Source organism: Halichoerus grypus, chromosome 6, assembly GCF_964656455.1.
Source record: "Halichoerus grypus chromosome 6, mHalGry1.hap1.1, whole genome shotgun sequence".
Classification (NCBI taxonomy): Eukaryota; Metazoa; Chordata; class Mammalia; order Carnivora; family Phocidae; genus Halichoerus; species Halichoerus grypus.
The window spans coordinates 117,329,651-117,346,447 of NC_135717.1; the positions used below are offsets into that span (position 1 = coordinate 117,329,651).

Genomic DNA, 16,797 nt, shown 5'->3' on the forward strand with positions numbered 1-16,797 from the left:
ACACGCCATTCTTTTGAGTATTTCTTTAATATTACATTTAAATAGTCTCTTTAAATACAGCATTATCACAATGTAAAGGACCTAAAAGGCAAAAAAAAAAAAAAATTTCTTTTCAGAGAACCAGACAAGCTTTGGATTCACATTGAAAATACTACCTGTATACAGTATGTGAGAAAGGAAACTGGAAAATAATGAGTTGGAATAATACGAGATTTCTTTTATCTAGGCCTAGACTGAGCGGGACCGAAGCCATCTGCTCCTGATCACAGGAGGCCCAGGCTTAGCTTTTCTAGCAACCGTGAGCCAGAATTCTGTCCAGCTCAGGTAGCACCAGAAACGATATGGACTAGGTTGTAGAAAAGGCCCTTTGCTTGACAAGACGATTAATGCTCAGTGTTAATATTCAGCATTAAAAAACTTGGGATCAGCAGGAGTCAGAATTGTTGAGTTAATGGAGGGATGGACTTGGATTAAGAAACTGGTTTTTCAGATACCGCTTCTTGGCCTTTTGGCTAAGATCAAGTGAAGAAACTAGTTTTTCAGAAAAACCAAATTATCTTGGGGGTTGGCAGTCAGTTTGACAATTAGATTCAGATTCTTTGTTTGATCCCAAAGGCTAAAGTGTCTTCTTATTGAGCAGCTGGAATCCACCTCCTAGGTGAGGCTGGAGCCTTCCTAAGGAGGGAATGTATAAAGCCCACCCTCCCCTTCCAACACAAACTTTCAGGAAGATTCTTCTCCAGAGTCGAATTTGCAGTGAAGCTTCAGTCGCGTATTCAAGGGGCCAGCCGAACGTGGGAGAGTGGTGCTCAGCTTGGGAGAGTGTCTAGATCTCAGGTACTTAAGACTGTTTTGTGAGGCTAGAGGATGGGGGGGGGGGGGGAGACAAGGTCCTGTACTTAAGAACTCCCCTCCAAATGTAAAACCAAGCAAAACCGGGAATGAACAGGAGAGGCAGACTAGGTTAAAAGATGTATCTGTTGAAGTACAAGGCCTCGCAGGCTCAGGTGAGAGATCTGATAGGTGAACTGCTGCCGGGACCTACATAAAGGGTGCTTTAACGGCCCCCGAGAAAAGGCTTGGTGAGCAAGGTAAGTGGGAAGAGTTCTCTCCCCCACCAAAACCAAAAAGGTTTTCACTTGCTTTGCTGGTTAATAAACCATACCAGAAGTGAAGCATGATGTAAAGGGTACTAGAGAAGAGTGATTTGCTCCCTCCTGCCTCCAAAGGGAGGCAGAGAGAACTGTTCATAAAAAGAATTCCATGGTGTTCAGTGGAGCACATCCTGGAACGTAAGCTGGACATAAGAGGAACAGGAGCCGTGTCCCCCCATAGAGGTAAGAACTGAATTTGAGTCCCACTTTATAGATCTCAAAGGTTAGAGTCGGAACTTGAATTCTTTGGAACCTGGGAGCTGCGTTTAAGAATTAGTTTGGCTTCCAGTTTTTACATATCAAGATGGAGGGATCCAATAAACATTTGCAGTTCTTGGGGCTGGGGGGGGGAACCTGTGTGGACAGGAACAGTATAAAAACTCTCCAACCCTGTACATCCAAGGACCACGAGGGTAGATACAGAAAAAACAAAAATTAGTCAGTGACTTTAGATTACCACATCCTATGTTCCTTTAAAGCTCAAACCTCCCAGAGTGGGAGAAAAACCTGGGTGAAAAAGCAAGCGTGGCACAAATAAAGTCTTTCCAGACAGCAGCCTGTCCCTGCTGCCTCTTTTGGACATAGTTAGTGCTCCATGTACACCTCCCATAGGACGTGGGAGTCCCAGCCTAAAGCCGCCTGACAGAGCCGGCGTTAGACACAGACAGAAGACTCCGGCTCTTTAGGCCACATCCCCAGCCAATCTAGCTTTTTCTTCAAGGGAAAAGGAAGGAGGGGGGAAAGAAGATAAATAGACAAGTTTAACTCTAGTACCTAAGAACATGTGAAAGAAATAATTCAAGTTACAGACCAGGAATCCCCAGTGTGGGGAACAGGTCAGAGAACACCAAACATGTCAAATATTAACTTATTTACCAAATAGGCGGGCCAGGGAAGGCAGGTTAAATTTTTATAAATCCTGGTTTTCTACAGAAGCAGAGACCCTTCTATCCACTCCCCTCTAGATTTGACCAGATAATATTCCAGCTGATGATGATACACCAAAGTGGGGTATCAGGGTGACTGATGAGAAAATGAGCTTGTACCCCACCTGGAGCTCAGGAAAGGAGAAGGGGCTTTGCCATGCTGTTCAAATTACTGTATTCTGGTCCCTACATAAAGAATAGCTGCTTGAATTACCCAGCTTCTCCTGTGAGATCCTCATTCTTTGTTCCAGTGGCCCAGAAAGCTCAGTATTCAGCACTGTGCAGCCTCCTCTGCCCCAAGACTCTCCCCAGATCAAGCTGGGACTGGTCTCCTTGGTTCTGTTTACCCTTTAAAAAATACTTTTACAAACAATTCTTTCCCACCCATCCCCCCCCCGAGACCCCAATAAAATAATAACATGGGAGTAGCAGCTGCTTCTACAGTTTTGTTTTGAAATGGTGTTAGATAAAATAAGGGAATAAATAGAGAATGGGTAAGAGGCAGAATCTCCGTCCCCGCGTCACACTGCCAGAGGGAGTTCTAGGGAAGAATCTTCAGGGGGCCTGTCCTCACTCTGCTGTGAGCCTTTCTCCACCACACAGCCCTCTTCGTTGTCCGTGCGGAAGGGGAGGCTCGAGGGGGACCACGAGGGGCGGAAGTCTTCATCCTCAGGCTCCTCAGGGCTACAAGCTTCGGGCACTAGCGCTTCTAGAGTGGACGTTTTCCCCACTTCCGATTTACACAGGGCAGCTGGGTCTGTGGGGCTACAAGCCACCAGTGAGGTAACAGGGAGAGAGAAGACATTCAGATCCTTCTCCTTGGGGAAAGAGGCTGGGACTTCTTCGGTACTGGGCTCTCCTTTCACCCCCAGCACGGGCCTCTGCTCCACCTGATAATAGACCAGGGGCCCGCTGTTCAAGTAGGACGGGCTGTTCACTGCTGAGGCGGTGGGGTGGTCCGAGTTCTCGGCAAAACACAGGACCGAGGAGCCGGGGGGCAGCTGGGCCTGGATGAGAATGGGGGCGGTCAGGCCGGGGCACAGCTCTTCGGGAACAGCCAGGGGCTCCTCCAGGATGCACACGCCCAGGCTCTCTATGCTGGAGTCCAGGCTGGCGCTAGAGCCACTGGAATCTTCCTCTGCCTTGAGCCGCTCCAGTTCCTCCGCGCTCTGCAGGTGCATCACTGCCGTCTCGTTCTCAGCGAGGAACTCCTGGAAGTCCTGTGTCTCCGAGCCCTGTGCTCCCGTCAGGCTGCAGCTGGCCGTGGGGGACGGCTCCTCATCTGGGGCCGGTGCGCGGCTCACCTGCCGCTTGCTCTCCAGCTCCAGCTTCATGATGGTGTGGAGGTAATGAGTCCGCACCCGGATCGGATTAAACTCAATGCGCCCAGCCATGTTCCCACAGCCATCCCGCGAACAGCCGCATGGGAAGGACATGCGATCCACCTGAGGAGAGGACAAGAAGGTTGAGGGAAGATGAGACCACCGGATTTCAGGACGGGGCTAGGAGACAGGAGCTGGCAAACACGGGCGGCTGGGATTTGAGGTCTTCTTCAAAGAGGAACAACCGGGAACAAACGGAACGCGCAGCGCGACCTAACGGCACCAGGGGGTAGTTACCAGACGGCCTGCATTTCAGTGCCGGCACAGCCGCCGAGTAGCAGTGTGCCCTCAGGAAGGGCCTCTATCTCGGGGGCCCCTGGGCGGTGCAGTCACTTAGGCACCCGACTCTTGGTTTAGGCTCAGGCCATGATCTCAGGGTCATGGGATCGAGCCCTGCAGCAGGCTCCGCACTCAGCACAGTCTTCTTGTCCCTCTCCCTCCCCTGCTGCCCCTCCCCCTGCTTGTGTTGTCTCTCTCTCAAAATCTTAAAAAAAAAAAAAAAAGAAGGTCCTTTATCTCTCCAGGGTTTTGTTTCCTCTTCCAAATAAAATGTAGCCAAAAATCCTGTTAAAGGGTCTTTCCAGTTAAAAAGTCCAGAGATACCTCTCTGAATGCTGACAGTTCTCAGAGTAGAAGAAATTTCTGTGCCTCAGAGACTTTTCGAGAACTTACCTAGTTTATTGAGAAAACAAAGGCTGGGGCCCAAGCCTACTGCCTTCTGCAATGAGAGGGAAAGGAAGTAGAAGATCTAGCTGGTCCAAAGCAATATATCCTAGGGAAACTAAGCGAAAGTGCCTTAGTTTTGCTAGGGTGCTATAATGACGGTTCAAACGTAATCATGGCCAGCTTTTCACCACCTGCTTCATTTTCCCCTGACGGTTGACCAGTTTAGGTCTGGAGCAGTTACTAAGATAACTAACTTACAGACCAGGAACATCTGGGAAGGAAATCCTCTCTGCCTCCCTTTTGGACCCCAAAAAGGAAAGAAGCCCACATATACCAAAAATAAAATAAAAAATATAAGCAAATATGTATATACAAATACACAATGTCTTCCTATGGTAACAACTTCTAGAACTCTCCATTCCAGTTCTTAGGAGCAGTCCAATTCTGAGGACTATTCTCAGGACTGTATAACAGACTGATTCATTATGGGACTTCAGTCTGAAAAGCAGTATTTGGCCAGATCTGCTATAGCTATTACCTACCTAAAAATAAGAAAGAAAAGGTTCATTAGGATACATTCAACCACAAGGACTCAGCACCCACATCCTCAGTATACAAGTTCCAAATAAATTTCGTCCTTTGGGATGGTACTGCTGTTTTCAATGGAGATACGCCTGCTAAACTGTCCCTTGTCAGGCTAAGGGATGATGTCTTCCATCTTTCAAGACACTGGACTTAAAGCTCTGCCAGGCCAAGTCCGATCCTGAATTATAAGAAGCCAAGAATTATTTTGAGTTTTACAGAACTGGAGTAGAGGTCCTGTGAGTGTTTGCAAGATAAAATCTAAAGGCCTCACCTCATCTCTCTGCTTCCTTTCAGCTCATGAAATTAGTCAATATTCAAGGAACAGTTACTAATGTTAAACATACTAACCCATGTTCTCCCATTTGCTGATAGCTGCTTCTTATCACTTCTGAGGTGAGAAACACAGGAAAGCTAATTGCTACCTCCCCAGCCTAGGAATCCTGCCATGCTTCGTGTTTTTCCTTGGTGGAGGAGGGCAGTGGAACCAGGGAGTGTTCCCAGTCATGGGGAATCCACCCACGGATGATGGGCAGCCTCCCGTGTTCCTTGGTACCCACATCACATCCCCCGGCCTCTACAGTAGATCTACCATCTCAGGCCAACTTGGACTGACCTGGCATTTAATCCCAGCCTGACTACAGGCACATGCTTCTGGGTCACAATACAGGCGACAGTCACAACCACACTCTTCCCGTGACAGGCGGATGGCTCGAAGTTCTTGCTTCTCTTCAGCATCAATGCGGTGGACCCCTGAAGCCCTCAGCAAGGCTCGTCGCCGTTTGGTGGGCAGGGGCTGCAGGAAGAAGTAATCATCCACCTCCACGTTTTCCACATCAATATCTTCATCTGAAACATCATCCAGGGTCAGGCCATCGGCCTCCACTGACTCCACTGTCCCATTCTTGGTCAGCTGCCAGAGACAGGAAGGAGAGGTTAGCCTCGAGTGTTCTCAGCAGGCACCTCCTACTCTGGGCACCTCGAGCAGCAGAGCCCAGCTGACCTTCCTGCGAGGAGGGCAAGATCCGGGCTGCTCGTAGCACACGTGGCTGATGAGCACTGTACATGCGGCTAATGCAGAGCAGAAGGGGACCTTTTTAATTTTATTTTGTTTTAATTAAGTATAAGTAGCCACATGTGGCTAGTCGCTCCCACACTGGATAGTTGGAAGAGAATAAATGTAGAGCAGGAAGGCAGGAAGGCTTATGTGGCTCTAACACCTCCCTGTCAACACAGGGACTATCACCTTTCCAGATCAAAGTTTCTCAAAGCCCGTGTCTCATCTTCCCTCCTAGAAGACAAACATACCCTCCATCCCCAGACCTGTGTCCTGTAACTTCAGCTAACTTGCCTTCTAACACAGGGAGGAGGAGGTCTATCAATGGCTGCACGTTCCTTGGATGTACAGATAACCTTGCAAAACACCCTTCCCTCTGCACCCCAAAGGACCCAAAACCACATTCTGGGAAGAAGAGTACACTAAAGTGCAGTACAAGGCTACCAGGTCTTTGTCAATGAACCTGAATCCCCACAGTGTGAAGAATTATCTGCATACACAAGAAGAGCTTCATTTCACTGGGAGGAGAAAAAAAATGACCAAATTATTTAACGGCTATCAAAGAGAGCCCTCACTTCCAACCCATAGCCTAGAATATATTCGTTCTCCTTTCTAATTCTTTTTCTTTGATTTCAGAGAAAAGCTGTCTGTGAAGTAGGGTGGCATATATAGTACTGAGGTACTATCTATGGGCAGAAATCTGGATTCTCTGGGCTAAGAAGGACAGAGAACCAGGAAAAGGAGTCTTCGTGGCAGGACAGGTTGAAGACAATCTGGCTGAATGAGTTTTGAAAACTCACTGGAGAATTCAAGGAAAGAAAACGAGACTTCGTGATTCCCAGAGCTCTGGAAGCTACTAGGAGGATGAGAGCCAAGCTCCTGGAGGGGCTGGTTTATTTCATCAGACCCAGCCACAGATTAGTGCTAGTAAAGGAACAACTCCTGGGAGAGAGATGATGCAACAGACTCAGCTAATCAGCCCCACACCTGTTTTTGTTTGTTTGTGGGGAGGTGGGAGAGAGAGGGGACAAATACGGTGGTGCTTCTGGGCGTTTCCTGGTCTGTTATTTATGTACCAGGCGGACTCACGATGAGGGGCCCTTCTGCTGACCTTGGGACTGCTCCCGCCTGTTTTGCCGGGGATGGCCCCCTCCTAAGCACCCTCCCTCCTGCTGTCCTCTCAAGGGAAAGAGATCAGAGATGCAATAGGAAGAAACCCACGTATTCGTATAACACGATAGAGGCGGCATTTCAAATCAAGTGAGAAAGAGAGTCCTCTGGTCATTAAATGATATTGGGGTAACTGGATATTCTTCTGAAAAATAAATCAGTAAAGTTGGATTCCCAAGTCATACTACCCTTAATAATGAATTCCGTGTGAATAAAAGGCCAAAATTTAAAAAAAAATAATGAAAGTATTAGAAAAAGTATAGGTCATTAAAGCTACAGAGCACCAGGAGCTTTTCTGGGGAGGGCTGGCGGGGGGGGGGGGCGGGGGGGACAGCCTAAAAAGGAAAATATTAGATGGCACATGGGAGATGCGAAAGATGTATTTCTTAGATCAACAGCCTCCCCTGGAGAGTACTAAAGATAGGAAAGATTTCTAAGAAAAGAGAAAACGACCCGGGGAGGGTAAAGTAAGGGTTTTCTCTTGACACAGAAAGATGTATTAGTTGTCACTACTGCCGCTGCTCACTAAATCGGCTACGGAGTGGGCGTCCTGTGTCAGCCTTGAGCCTGCCTAGCTTGTCCCTAGACCTCTGACAAGGGAGGCCACAGAACAGGATGGAATTGCGCTTTCACAGGTCATCCCTCTACCGGATCTAGGAAGGAGATTCTTCTAGGCAAAGGAGAAGCCTTCACTGTAAATGATGAGAACAGTGTTTATTTCCCCCGCTGTTGCTATGGCAGCAGGAAGGTGATAGGGTCAGTGACGGAATTCCTCAGACACAAGAAAGGGACGCCTCAATGTCATTCCAGTTAGAAAAACAGCTGGGAGGCTCTGGGGCCAGGCTGCGGGAAGGAGACATAGCTGTCAGACGGAGAAAGGAGTGAGGTGCCGTTAGTCCACATCCTCTGCCCTCAGTTCTCCAACCACAGCTCATTCTGGTGTGGCCCGTTAGGATTTCACCCACAACCCTGGAAATAATGCAGCTTTGGGCCCACAAGAAACTTGGCCGGGCCGAAAGCAGTGTTCTCCAAATCTGGAACTAGGAACTCGGGGGGGCGTGGGGGGGGATTTCTGCGGCCTGGTAGGAAGTATGGCTGCGGCATGCCAAGCAGTGCCGAGAGCAAATGGGTAGCCGTAAAGAGCCATCCTGGTAGAGATGGGTCGTCTCGCGGCCCCACTCTCCTCCTAAACTTGGAAGAGCTGGTGTGGCATCAGATGGCAGGCCCAGTACCACCGAAACCGAAAGAGCTATTTGGTAATGCTGTTGTTTACACCCAAAAGACCACCACCTAGAGGTGACGGGGGTTACAGAAACAGCAGGGTCTGTCGGAGAAAACCTGTTCTGTGCACGGGGACAACAGACAGTCATGTGACAAGAAACTGAAACAGTGTGCCTCCTTGGGTTCCAAGGGTGGCGGACTTGAATGTCTTCAGGTATTCGCACCTTAAACTTTTAAAAAATTTGCTGAGGCGGCGAGGGTAGGGAATTCTAGGGAAGCCATTTTGCTCTCTTGTGTAGACTCCCCACCAGAGGCAAAAAGAATGGCGTCTCAGACTGAGATGTGATTCCAAACCTGAGGCTTCGCACTTCTTGCTGGAATCTCTACATGCCAAGGGTAACAGTCAAATTAAAAAGAATAAATAAATCATCAGGAGCCCAGGACGGTTTCCCACTTTATCTTGGCACACAGTTAAGCACCCAGACCCCAGACCCCAGACCCCTTAGGCACCTTCATCTTCTTGGCATGGAGTTTCTCCTCCTTCAGGTGCTCACGAAGAATCTCCCGATGGTTCACCTCCTGCTCCTGAGCAAACTCACAGAGCGTGTAGCTGCGTACGGAGTTATGGCGCTGGGCCATGCCCAGCGAGCTGCCACCCTGGCTGGGCACACTGGTGAAACCCTGGCGCCGGGCGAAGTAGTACACGGTCACCTGGTCAAAGCGTACATTCTTCCTCCGCAGCTGCTTCTGCCGCTTGAGGATGGATGTGGCTGAGAAGAAGCACAGAGCGGTTTTACCAACCCCGAAACGGCCAGCCTCGGGTCCTTGTTCTTTCTCAACTCTTGTCCAACGCGCTCTCTGTACCTCGAGACCCTGCTGTCTTCCCACCATCCGTGCACAGCCGGGAGGGACCCCGAACCTCAGCTGGTCCGTACCACCGCCTCCAGACTGACTCCACCCAGACGGATGACCACAAGGGCTAATTTTAGACATCAGCTGGGAAGAGGATCTCTAGGTGATCTTTTCAGGATGTAACAATCTATATGGCTTCACTGTCCAATACGACAACCCCTAGCCACACGTGGCAATTTAAAATAATAATTCAAAATAAAATGTAAAATTCAGCTCCTCAGTTACACCGATCGCATTTCAAATGCTCATAGCTACACATGGCTACTGGCTACCATACTGGGCGGTGCAGATATAGAACATTTCTATCATAACAGAAAATTCTACCGGACAGTGTTATCTATAGCTGGGGGTGGTGTACTTCTTCTTTAAAGGGCCAGACAGCAAATACTTCAGGCTCTGCTGGCCATGAGGTCTCTGCTGCAACTACTCAACTCTGCCACCGTAGCATGAAAGCAATTACAGTGTGTGTGGCGGTGTGCCAATAAAACTTTATTTACAAAAATGGGCAGTGGGCCAGATCTGGTCCATAGGCAACTTCTGATCTACAGAATCAGAAGTTCTTTCCAAGAAATTAACGGAACCATTAGAATTAAGAAATCCGGAGCTGCCCTGGTTGTCCAGGCTGCATTTATGTCCTTCCAGAGCTACAATTGTGTGGGACTCTGGTGGGTAAAGGGAGAATCCTGGACTTCTCCTTCTTCAGTTTAATTCAGCCCATTCTGGGGACCTATAAACCACAGCATAGGAAAAATCAGCTAGAATAAGTCGGACCTAGGTCTATGATATTAGAGCGATAAAGTCCTCCAAAGAGTGAGGTTGGGCCAAGAGTGGAAAAGCCCCCAGGCAGAGAGAAGCTGTCTCAAGGACTGCAGTGGGCTCTGCCACTCAGAGGACGTGGGCGGAGGCAGGGGGTGGAGGGGCTCACTCACGCGTGAAGCTGGCAGCTGTAGGAGGATTGAGGCTGTCACAGCTGTCAGCACTGTCACTGCTGGAGATCTCATCATCTGAGTTGGAAACTGATGAGCCCACATCCACATCATCAAACTTCCTCTTGAGACTCGAGCCCGTGAATGCATCCATTGGTTTCAAAGGGGTTTCCTTGGGGAGCCCACCACGTTGGCCCCAAAGCCCCTGCTCACCACCAGTTAGCCAGGTACATTAGGATTCTGCCCAGGGGAAAAGGAGGAATCAGCATTCCTGTCCTGAGCCAGACCCCTCCCGAGTCTATACGCACAGCTCTCCAAATGAAGAAAGTCAGCCCCTGAGCTAGCACTGATGTCCGGTCTCGCGAGACTAGGTCATTTCTCTACTTACTCTGGCCAACGTTCTCCTACTTTTACTTCCCTTCAGCCCCTCCAGTCTCAGTCACTCACAGAATAATGAGATGAGTAACAGTGGCACCTTTCCGAGCAGAGTGAAGGCCTCTGGCTCCAAGCCAGCTGGGCTCTGGGTTTCATTAGCCCGGGGATAATGGTAGCTCTCCTGTGCTCACACAGGAGCGCTCTCCAAGGGGCCAGCAGGAGGGGCTGGGGACCACAGGCAGAATTAGGCTGTGCCTAAACCTAGACTAGATCCAATTATTTTTCCTAGTGAAAATTTAGCCTGGCTTTTCCCAAAGTGTATATATTAAATCAACTAGTTCCATGGATATTAATAGCTTTACATGGAAATAGGACCTCTGTGTCCAAATAGCTTAGAAAAGTGCTTGAGAGGACAGCTTGGAGGCTTTAAACTAGCTGCTAATGAGCATGGCGAAGGGTGAGAGCAAACATAGCGCAGGGGTCCCCACACCCGATTATGGAGCGCTTTGTTTCCAGAGTGTCTCAGGGGGGCAAGTGATTCTTGGAACGCACTTTGGGAAATACTGCTCTAGGATCTAAGGTTCAGAGTATATCAGAAGCCAGGGAAACAATTTATCCAGATCTTCACAAGGGTGACCTTTCTCGCCAGGCTCCTAGAAGGGTCAAATTCGGTTCTAAAGAATGGACTGAAGATTAGAATCTGCGCTGCCTTCAAAACCCAGACTCTTTTCCAATCTCATAGAGCTCCGTAAAATAGGGCTCAGCTGGCCTATCATCGACCCGTGTGCGAGGAAAACCTAGAGTCACCATCTTAGCCCTCCGTCAAGAAGCCGGCAAGGGGAAAAGAAATAGCAAAAGAAGTGACAGTTGACTCTGGTGTCGTCAATATGGCAGGCAGAGCTTTCAACACGTCATGCACACACACGAGTCCGGGAGAGGCCACTTCCCAGGGACAAATCTTTCTCCTTCTCCACCTTTGGACTTAAGTTCCCAAGAAGATGAATCTGCTTGACAGAAATGCTGTCAGAGGCGGAGCCACATGGGATGACATGAAGCCTCCCTGCTTTGCCTCACTAATGCCAGAATCTCCGCAGACTATGATCTCACTAGTTGCTAATTATGCAGCAGGAATAACAACACTGCCCAGAAAGACAGGGCTGCATTACTGCACAGCAGCTGCCCAGAATATACTGTGGTGTCAAGAGCTGCCTGCTACAGAGCTGGTCTGCTGGACTGTGTCTCTCGGAAGCAATTTGCCTGCTCTTGGGTCAGCTCTACAGAGTCAACCAGACCTAGTAAGTACTCGAGGGAAGATATTTCCTGATCTGTCTACCCAGATCTCATCAGGATTCTACATTCGAGTCACAAGATGTACCTAAGAAACCTCAGCCATCGTAGGTCTCAGACAAGCATATTCCTGAAATAAATTTGGCCAGGGAGGAAAAAAAGAAAAAAAATCAAGTACTTGATAAGAATTGTAATTAAATTTAAAAAGGAACCCAAAGTGTCAATTCCGTTCTTCAGGTTACTGATCTTACCATTAGAGGTCACATTCCTAGGACATATTAAGAATGGAGAGAGCCAAGGACCTTTTAATGGGGTAAGATTTCAGCTGGGTTTAAAGATACCTCTTAACTAACAAATTTCTCATTCCATTCGATGATGGGGGTCGGTAATCTTTACAACTGAGAACTTATGTGGGTGGGATAAAAAAGAGAATAATGTTGACCACCGAATTGAATTTTTCCTCCCCACTTAAAAAAAACCTTATAAACCACATGAAAACTCAGACTGAGCTGAAAATCTGCTTTCTCAGAAAGGGCCTAAGTCCAATTCAGTTTTAACTGAGATGTCCAGTGTTGCTACTGGGAAAGTGGCTTTTTCCTCAGTCTGGAAGCATACAGGGCTTCACGACTGGAGGCAAATGTGCAGTCCTGTTCTTTCTTCCAGTGTCCCTTTGCTTCCAGTAGTGTGGCTTCCCTTTGAATATTTCTCTTTAAGCCCTGCATGAGGTTGGGTTTGGTCCAAAATCATCTTTATTATTAAAATTCTGTCTTAACCCAGCTGCCCTCAGGGGTATCACTTCTTCTGGTGCAGCAAGGATTGCTGGCTGCTCCATTCTCCTTCACCCTTTTCTCTATGTCTTCCCCACTTCCACTCCTGGTATAGTGGCTTCTGGGCAATGATAAGACGGAGGTAAGAAAGAGGAAAAAAAAAAAAGAAAGAAAGAAAGAAAAGAAAAGAAAAAAGATGTGAAACCTAGGAGAAAGGTATTTTCCTTAAAATGCCAGAGAATCATCTGAACCCATTGGCTATAGGTAAGTAATGTGCATACTGACTGAGCTCTCCTCACCCTACCCAGGATCTGTCTGCATCACTTTCTCTGACATTCATTCCACTATATATATATCTAACCCATCGATTCTGTCCTGACAACCAGTATAAATTTAAATTTCAACCCAGCCTTCCTTGTCCAACTCTGGTGTGAACTTGACTTGTCAGAAAAAGATACTCATTGGGCACCAACAACAAACCTCCCATCCACTTCCACAGTGGCCTGAAGAGAACTTTCTTTGCAACAGAAACAACCAGAATAGGTCCCACACTTTCCAGTTCATCACATCAACCTCTCTTCAAACCACATTTTGAAATCAGTCATTCCCACCTCTCTCAGCCATTCGCTGGCAGAGGGTCAATGCCTGTGTTCCAGGGAAACGCTTGTGAGTTATACTCCAACCACTTGAAGCCATACAGAAATACTGAGGGTGAGACGGGAAATGCAGGCCGTAACTGACAGTTAACTGTCAAAATGACCAACTCAAACAACAAACGCTTTTGGAGAAAATAATGCAAACCCCTATAAAAGCTTTTTAATGCCAGTGAAATGAAAGGTCAGCGGACACTTTCTGGCTACATGCCTTATGGTCTTTTCTCAAGTGTTTCTAGCTGAATGTTTCCCAAAGGTGTATGAAATACAGCATATCCACAGTATACAGAACATACGAGCCTAGCACCAAATAAAGATCTATAGCGTATGTGCATTTTAGTACTAGAGCTAAGCCTTTTCAGACCTGTAGGATTCCTATTACAACCTCCCAAAAAACAAAACAAAATAAAAAATACAGCTTATGTGAGACTAGCAAAAGAGGGACTGCCCAGAAAAAAGTCCTGTGGATTCAAAATGTATTTGCAAAGTTTGGGTAATGAAAGCCTCTCTCTTGAGTATAAAATAATAAGACAAGGTATAGCTCACAGGAGAAAGCCTCTTCACTCCACTGGAACCCAGCCTTCTGCTAAAGGTCAAGGGACCAAAATCTCTGGTAAGATTGTCGGGGTTATCTTCTGTAGCTGGGCTAGAGGAAGAAGGCAGCCTTGCTGCTAAGTGTTTGGATAAACCTGAGTAAGATGACCTGACCTGTTTCCCCTTTTACAAGATATTGCGGTTGATTCTCAAATACTATGAATTTCATGGATCCATGTGTCCTTGTGATTACCAGGATCATGAACTTAGAAAGTGCTTGAGTGCAAACATACTGTTTAAACTAGGTATTTTAAGGAAGCCCTCTAACCCTCACTCCGTTTTTTGTTTTTTTACCCATTCACTAACACACGGTTAGAATTTGGCTTTCCATGTCTGAACTACCGTGGTAGGGAGGACACAAGATCTTTGTGGGAGACCAGGAACGTGATGCTGCAGGAACCATTAACTCTCAAGGATATCCAGTCATTTATAACTCTGGCACACACCAACATCCTCCTGGCTTTGGAGATTAGCAAGATGTAAAGTCAGAAAAGAAAATGAAAATCTGAATCAACTATGGCTTTACCTTAAACTGAAAACTGCAGGACAAGAGGACACTGTGTCTCTTGGGGAGAACTTCTAACATTTCATATTGAAGAACGATTTGTGTGTCACACTGCCACTCTAACCCCTTTAAAAGGCTAAATCAAGACCATGGCACTAAGAGGGATGGATGGCAGTCAGCTGCATGTTTGGGCCTGTGAAAAATGATCAAGCTAGCAACCAGGGCAAGTGATGCTTTCGTTTTCTCCCACAACGCCAGAAAAATGGGAGACATCAGGAACCTGAGCTGAAAGGACATGAAGGCATCAGTTCCCTTTAATGGACACCCCTGCTGAACCCTTCAGCTCCCGGCCCATGTCTCTGATTCCTGCTAACCTTCCCGCTCATTCCAATCGTCTGCAGCCCCTGCCCAGGCTTCCTCATCCTTTCCTGCCTGCTACTCACAAATTCCCAACCACTCCTCCCACATTTTCCTCTATCCGCCCTCCCCTTCCTTCACTTCCCTCCATCCTACATCATCTCCACTCCATTCCGAACTCAACCCTCATCCGCAATCCTGCCAGCTTCCAAGCCGCCCATCGGTCTCCCCCGAGCTGCCCCCGCAGTCCGGGCCCGCGTCCTCCGTGCCCCTAGCTCCCACGCCTCTCCCGACTCTTTCCCTTCCCGGCGGCGCCCTGGCTCCCCGCCCCCCGACCGCTCCCGTCCGAGCCTCCCTCATTTCTGACCCCTCCATCCGCGCTGCTCTGGGTTGACCACTCCTCCACAGCCGCCCGAGGGCCGATCCCGAGAAAGGACGAGGCGGCACCCTCCGCCCCGCACCCCCAGGCCCATTACCGGCCCCGCCGCAGCTGCCTCCTCCCGTGATGATCTCTGCCGCCCCCGCTGCCGCCGCCGCCGCCGCCCTAGCCCGGGTGGGAAGGAGAGAGGAGATAGCGAGTCCCGGGCCCGCGGCGACGGTCGGGGAGTTCCCAGGGCGGCAGGGCTGGGAGGGAGGGCGGGTGGGCAGGTCGGCCGGCAGGCGGCGGAGGGCGGGCGGCTCCAGCAACTCGGGCGCCCCCGGTAGCAGACGCCCAGAACCGCCCCGGCTCCGGCTAACAATAGGCTCCGGCCGCAGCGCTCTGGCTCTTATAGGCGCCGGCACGTCCTGACCGAGCCGCGGGGCAGGCTGGGAAATGGAGTCTACGTGCCAGCCCCACGCCCGCGGCATGCCGGGAATTGGAGGCGGCGACCGGCGCAGAGCCGAAAGTCGTCTGCAGACGGGCTCTGGAGGCGGGGTCTCTGCTGCAGTGGAACCTGGGAAAGCGAGTTTGGCGCCGCTGCAGCCCTTTGAACAGGAAGGGGGACAGCCTCAGCCACAGATCTTCAATGACTAAACGAATCTGCCTCTAAAACTCCCCTTTTCCTTTCGCCAGGACCACACTCCCATGCCTAAAGAACATAATCCCCCTTATGCTCGCCCATGGGAGCTTCGTCTTAAGCAGCATAACATGCTGCAGCCTGCCCAAGGTATAGAGAAGAAAATACAACGTATTGAGTTACCGTAATACGTATTGACTGGTTGATGTGTTTCCTATCAAAAATATTCTTACATGATCTCTGATCTTCACAACTTTGCAACTCATTTTTAAGATGGGATAAACGAAGACTCAGAAGTCAGAAGTTATATGTCATTTGTCAAGGACACCCAGCCTCGGCTTCCGGTCTCACTCAGAATACGAGTATATGTCTCTTCTTTGACTTATAAGGCCCTACCACATATAGGTAGGTACATCCCCTCTCCCTACTACCCTCACCACCCCCCATCCTGTCATCCATCTTGTTTCCTTCTACTTTTCCCCTCCTGTATTCCGTTTTAACTACATTGGCCCATTGGCCTCCTTGCAGTTCCTTCAACGATCGAGCTCTCACCTCAGGGCCTTTTCCCTAGCAGGCCACATACGTACTCCATCACTTAATTATTTGCTCAAATGTCCCCGTATCAGATTTTCCTTAACCATTTTTTCTAAAATGGTGCTTCCCCTTAGTCTCTATCCCCTTGGCTTATATATCTTCTTAGCATTTACCACCTGATGTATATTTTTCAGTCTTCTCTCACTTGACTAAATTCCATGACAGCAAGGAATTGCTTTGTTTACTGTATCGTGCACCCCCTACAAAGCCTGATATTTGACATTTAGGAACTCACTAGATATTTACTGGATATTTATTGGATGGATGGCAGGACTTAAACTCAGGCTGGTTCCATAGCCTAGTGTACTTTTCACTGCAACCACGAACTATGGAGCCAGATCTGCTGGTTACCAAGCCATCTCAGTTTATGAACTGAGAAGTAGGCTAACTTGGACAAAATGCCAAAGATTCCAGTCCTCTCACCTAGGTGACATCAGAGGCTCCATGAGGCCAGGAAACAACAGTGCGAGATGAAAAAGCAGATCACAAAAAAGCAGTCCTTAGCGTACCATGCACTGATCATCTCCCTATCTGCTGAAATTTAGGTACGATATAACATGTAATCCAGAGCCAGACTGCCTGAATACAAACCCATCCCTCCACTCAGTTGTAGTATGACCCTTGGCAAGGTATGTAACTTCCCTGTGCCTTAGCTTCCTCATCCGCAAAAT

At 48.6% G+C, this 16,797-nt stretch overlaps 1 protein-coding gene across 3 annotated transcripts; it reads right to left on the reverse strand.

Annotated features, from left to right (window-relative positions):
* Nucleotides 1-8: 8 nt before the first annotated feature.
* CSRNP2 (cysteine and serine rich nuclear protein 2) lies at nucleotides 9-15,254 on the reverse strand. Of its 3 annotated transcripts, none has more exons than XM_036098896.2 (5): nucleotides 15,011-15,254; nucleotides 10,000-10,236; nucleotides 8,669-8,928; nucleotides 5,327-5,623; nucleotides 9-3,525 (listed from the first exon to the last, which is right to left on the reverse strand). In XM_036098896.2, the coding sequence occupies exons 2-5, from the start codon at nucleotides 10,148-10,150 to the stop codon at nucleotides 2,602-2,604; spliced, it is 1,632 nt and encodes a 543-aa protein (XP_035954789.1). In that variant the 5' UTR covers nucleotides 10,151-10,236; nucleotides 15,011-15,254; the 3' UTR covers nucleotides 9-2,601. The 3 variants fall into 3 exon arrangements, with proteins under 3 accessions (XP_035954789.1, XP_035954788.1, XP_035954791.1); XM_036098895.2 differs by having other exon boundaries at nucleotides 14,902-15,254; XM_036098898.2 differs by lacking the exon at nucleotides 15,011-15,254 and adding an exon at nucleotides 14,199-14,664.
* Nucleotides 15,255-16,797: the final 1,543 nt, after the last annotated feature.

Coding starts and splice junctions, on each gene's coding strand:
- CSRNP2 (XM_036098896.2), bottom strand. CDS start 10,150: ATGGATGCATTCACGGGCTCGAGTCTCAAGAGGAAGTTTGATGATGTG. Junction 8,929..9,999: donor TACAGCTGCCAGCTTCACGC/GTGAGTGAGCCC, acceptor GCTTCTTCTCAG/CCACATCCATCCTCAAGCGG. Junction 3,526..5,326: donor AGGCTGGGATTAAATGCCAG/GTCAGTCCAAGT, acceptor TCCTCTCCTCAG/GTGGATCGCATGTCCTTCCC.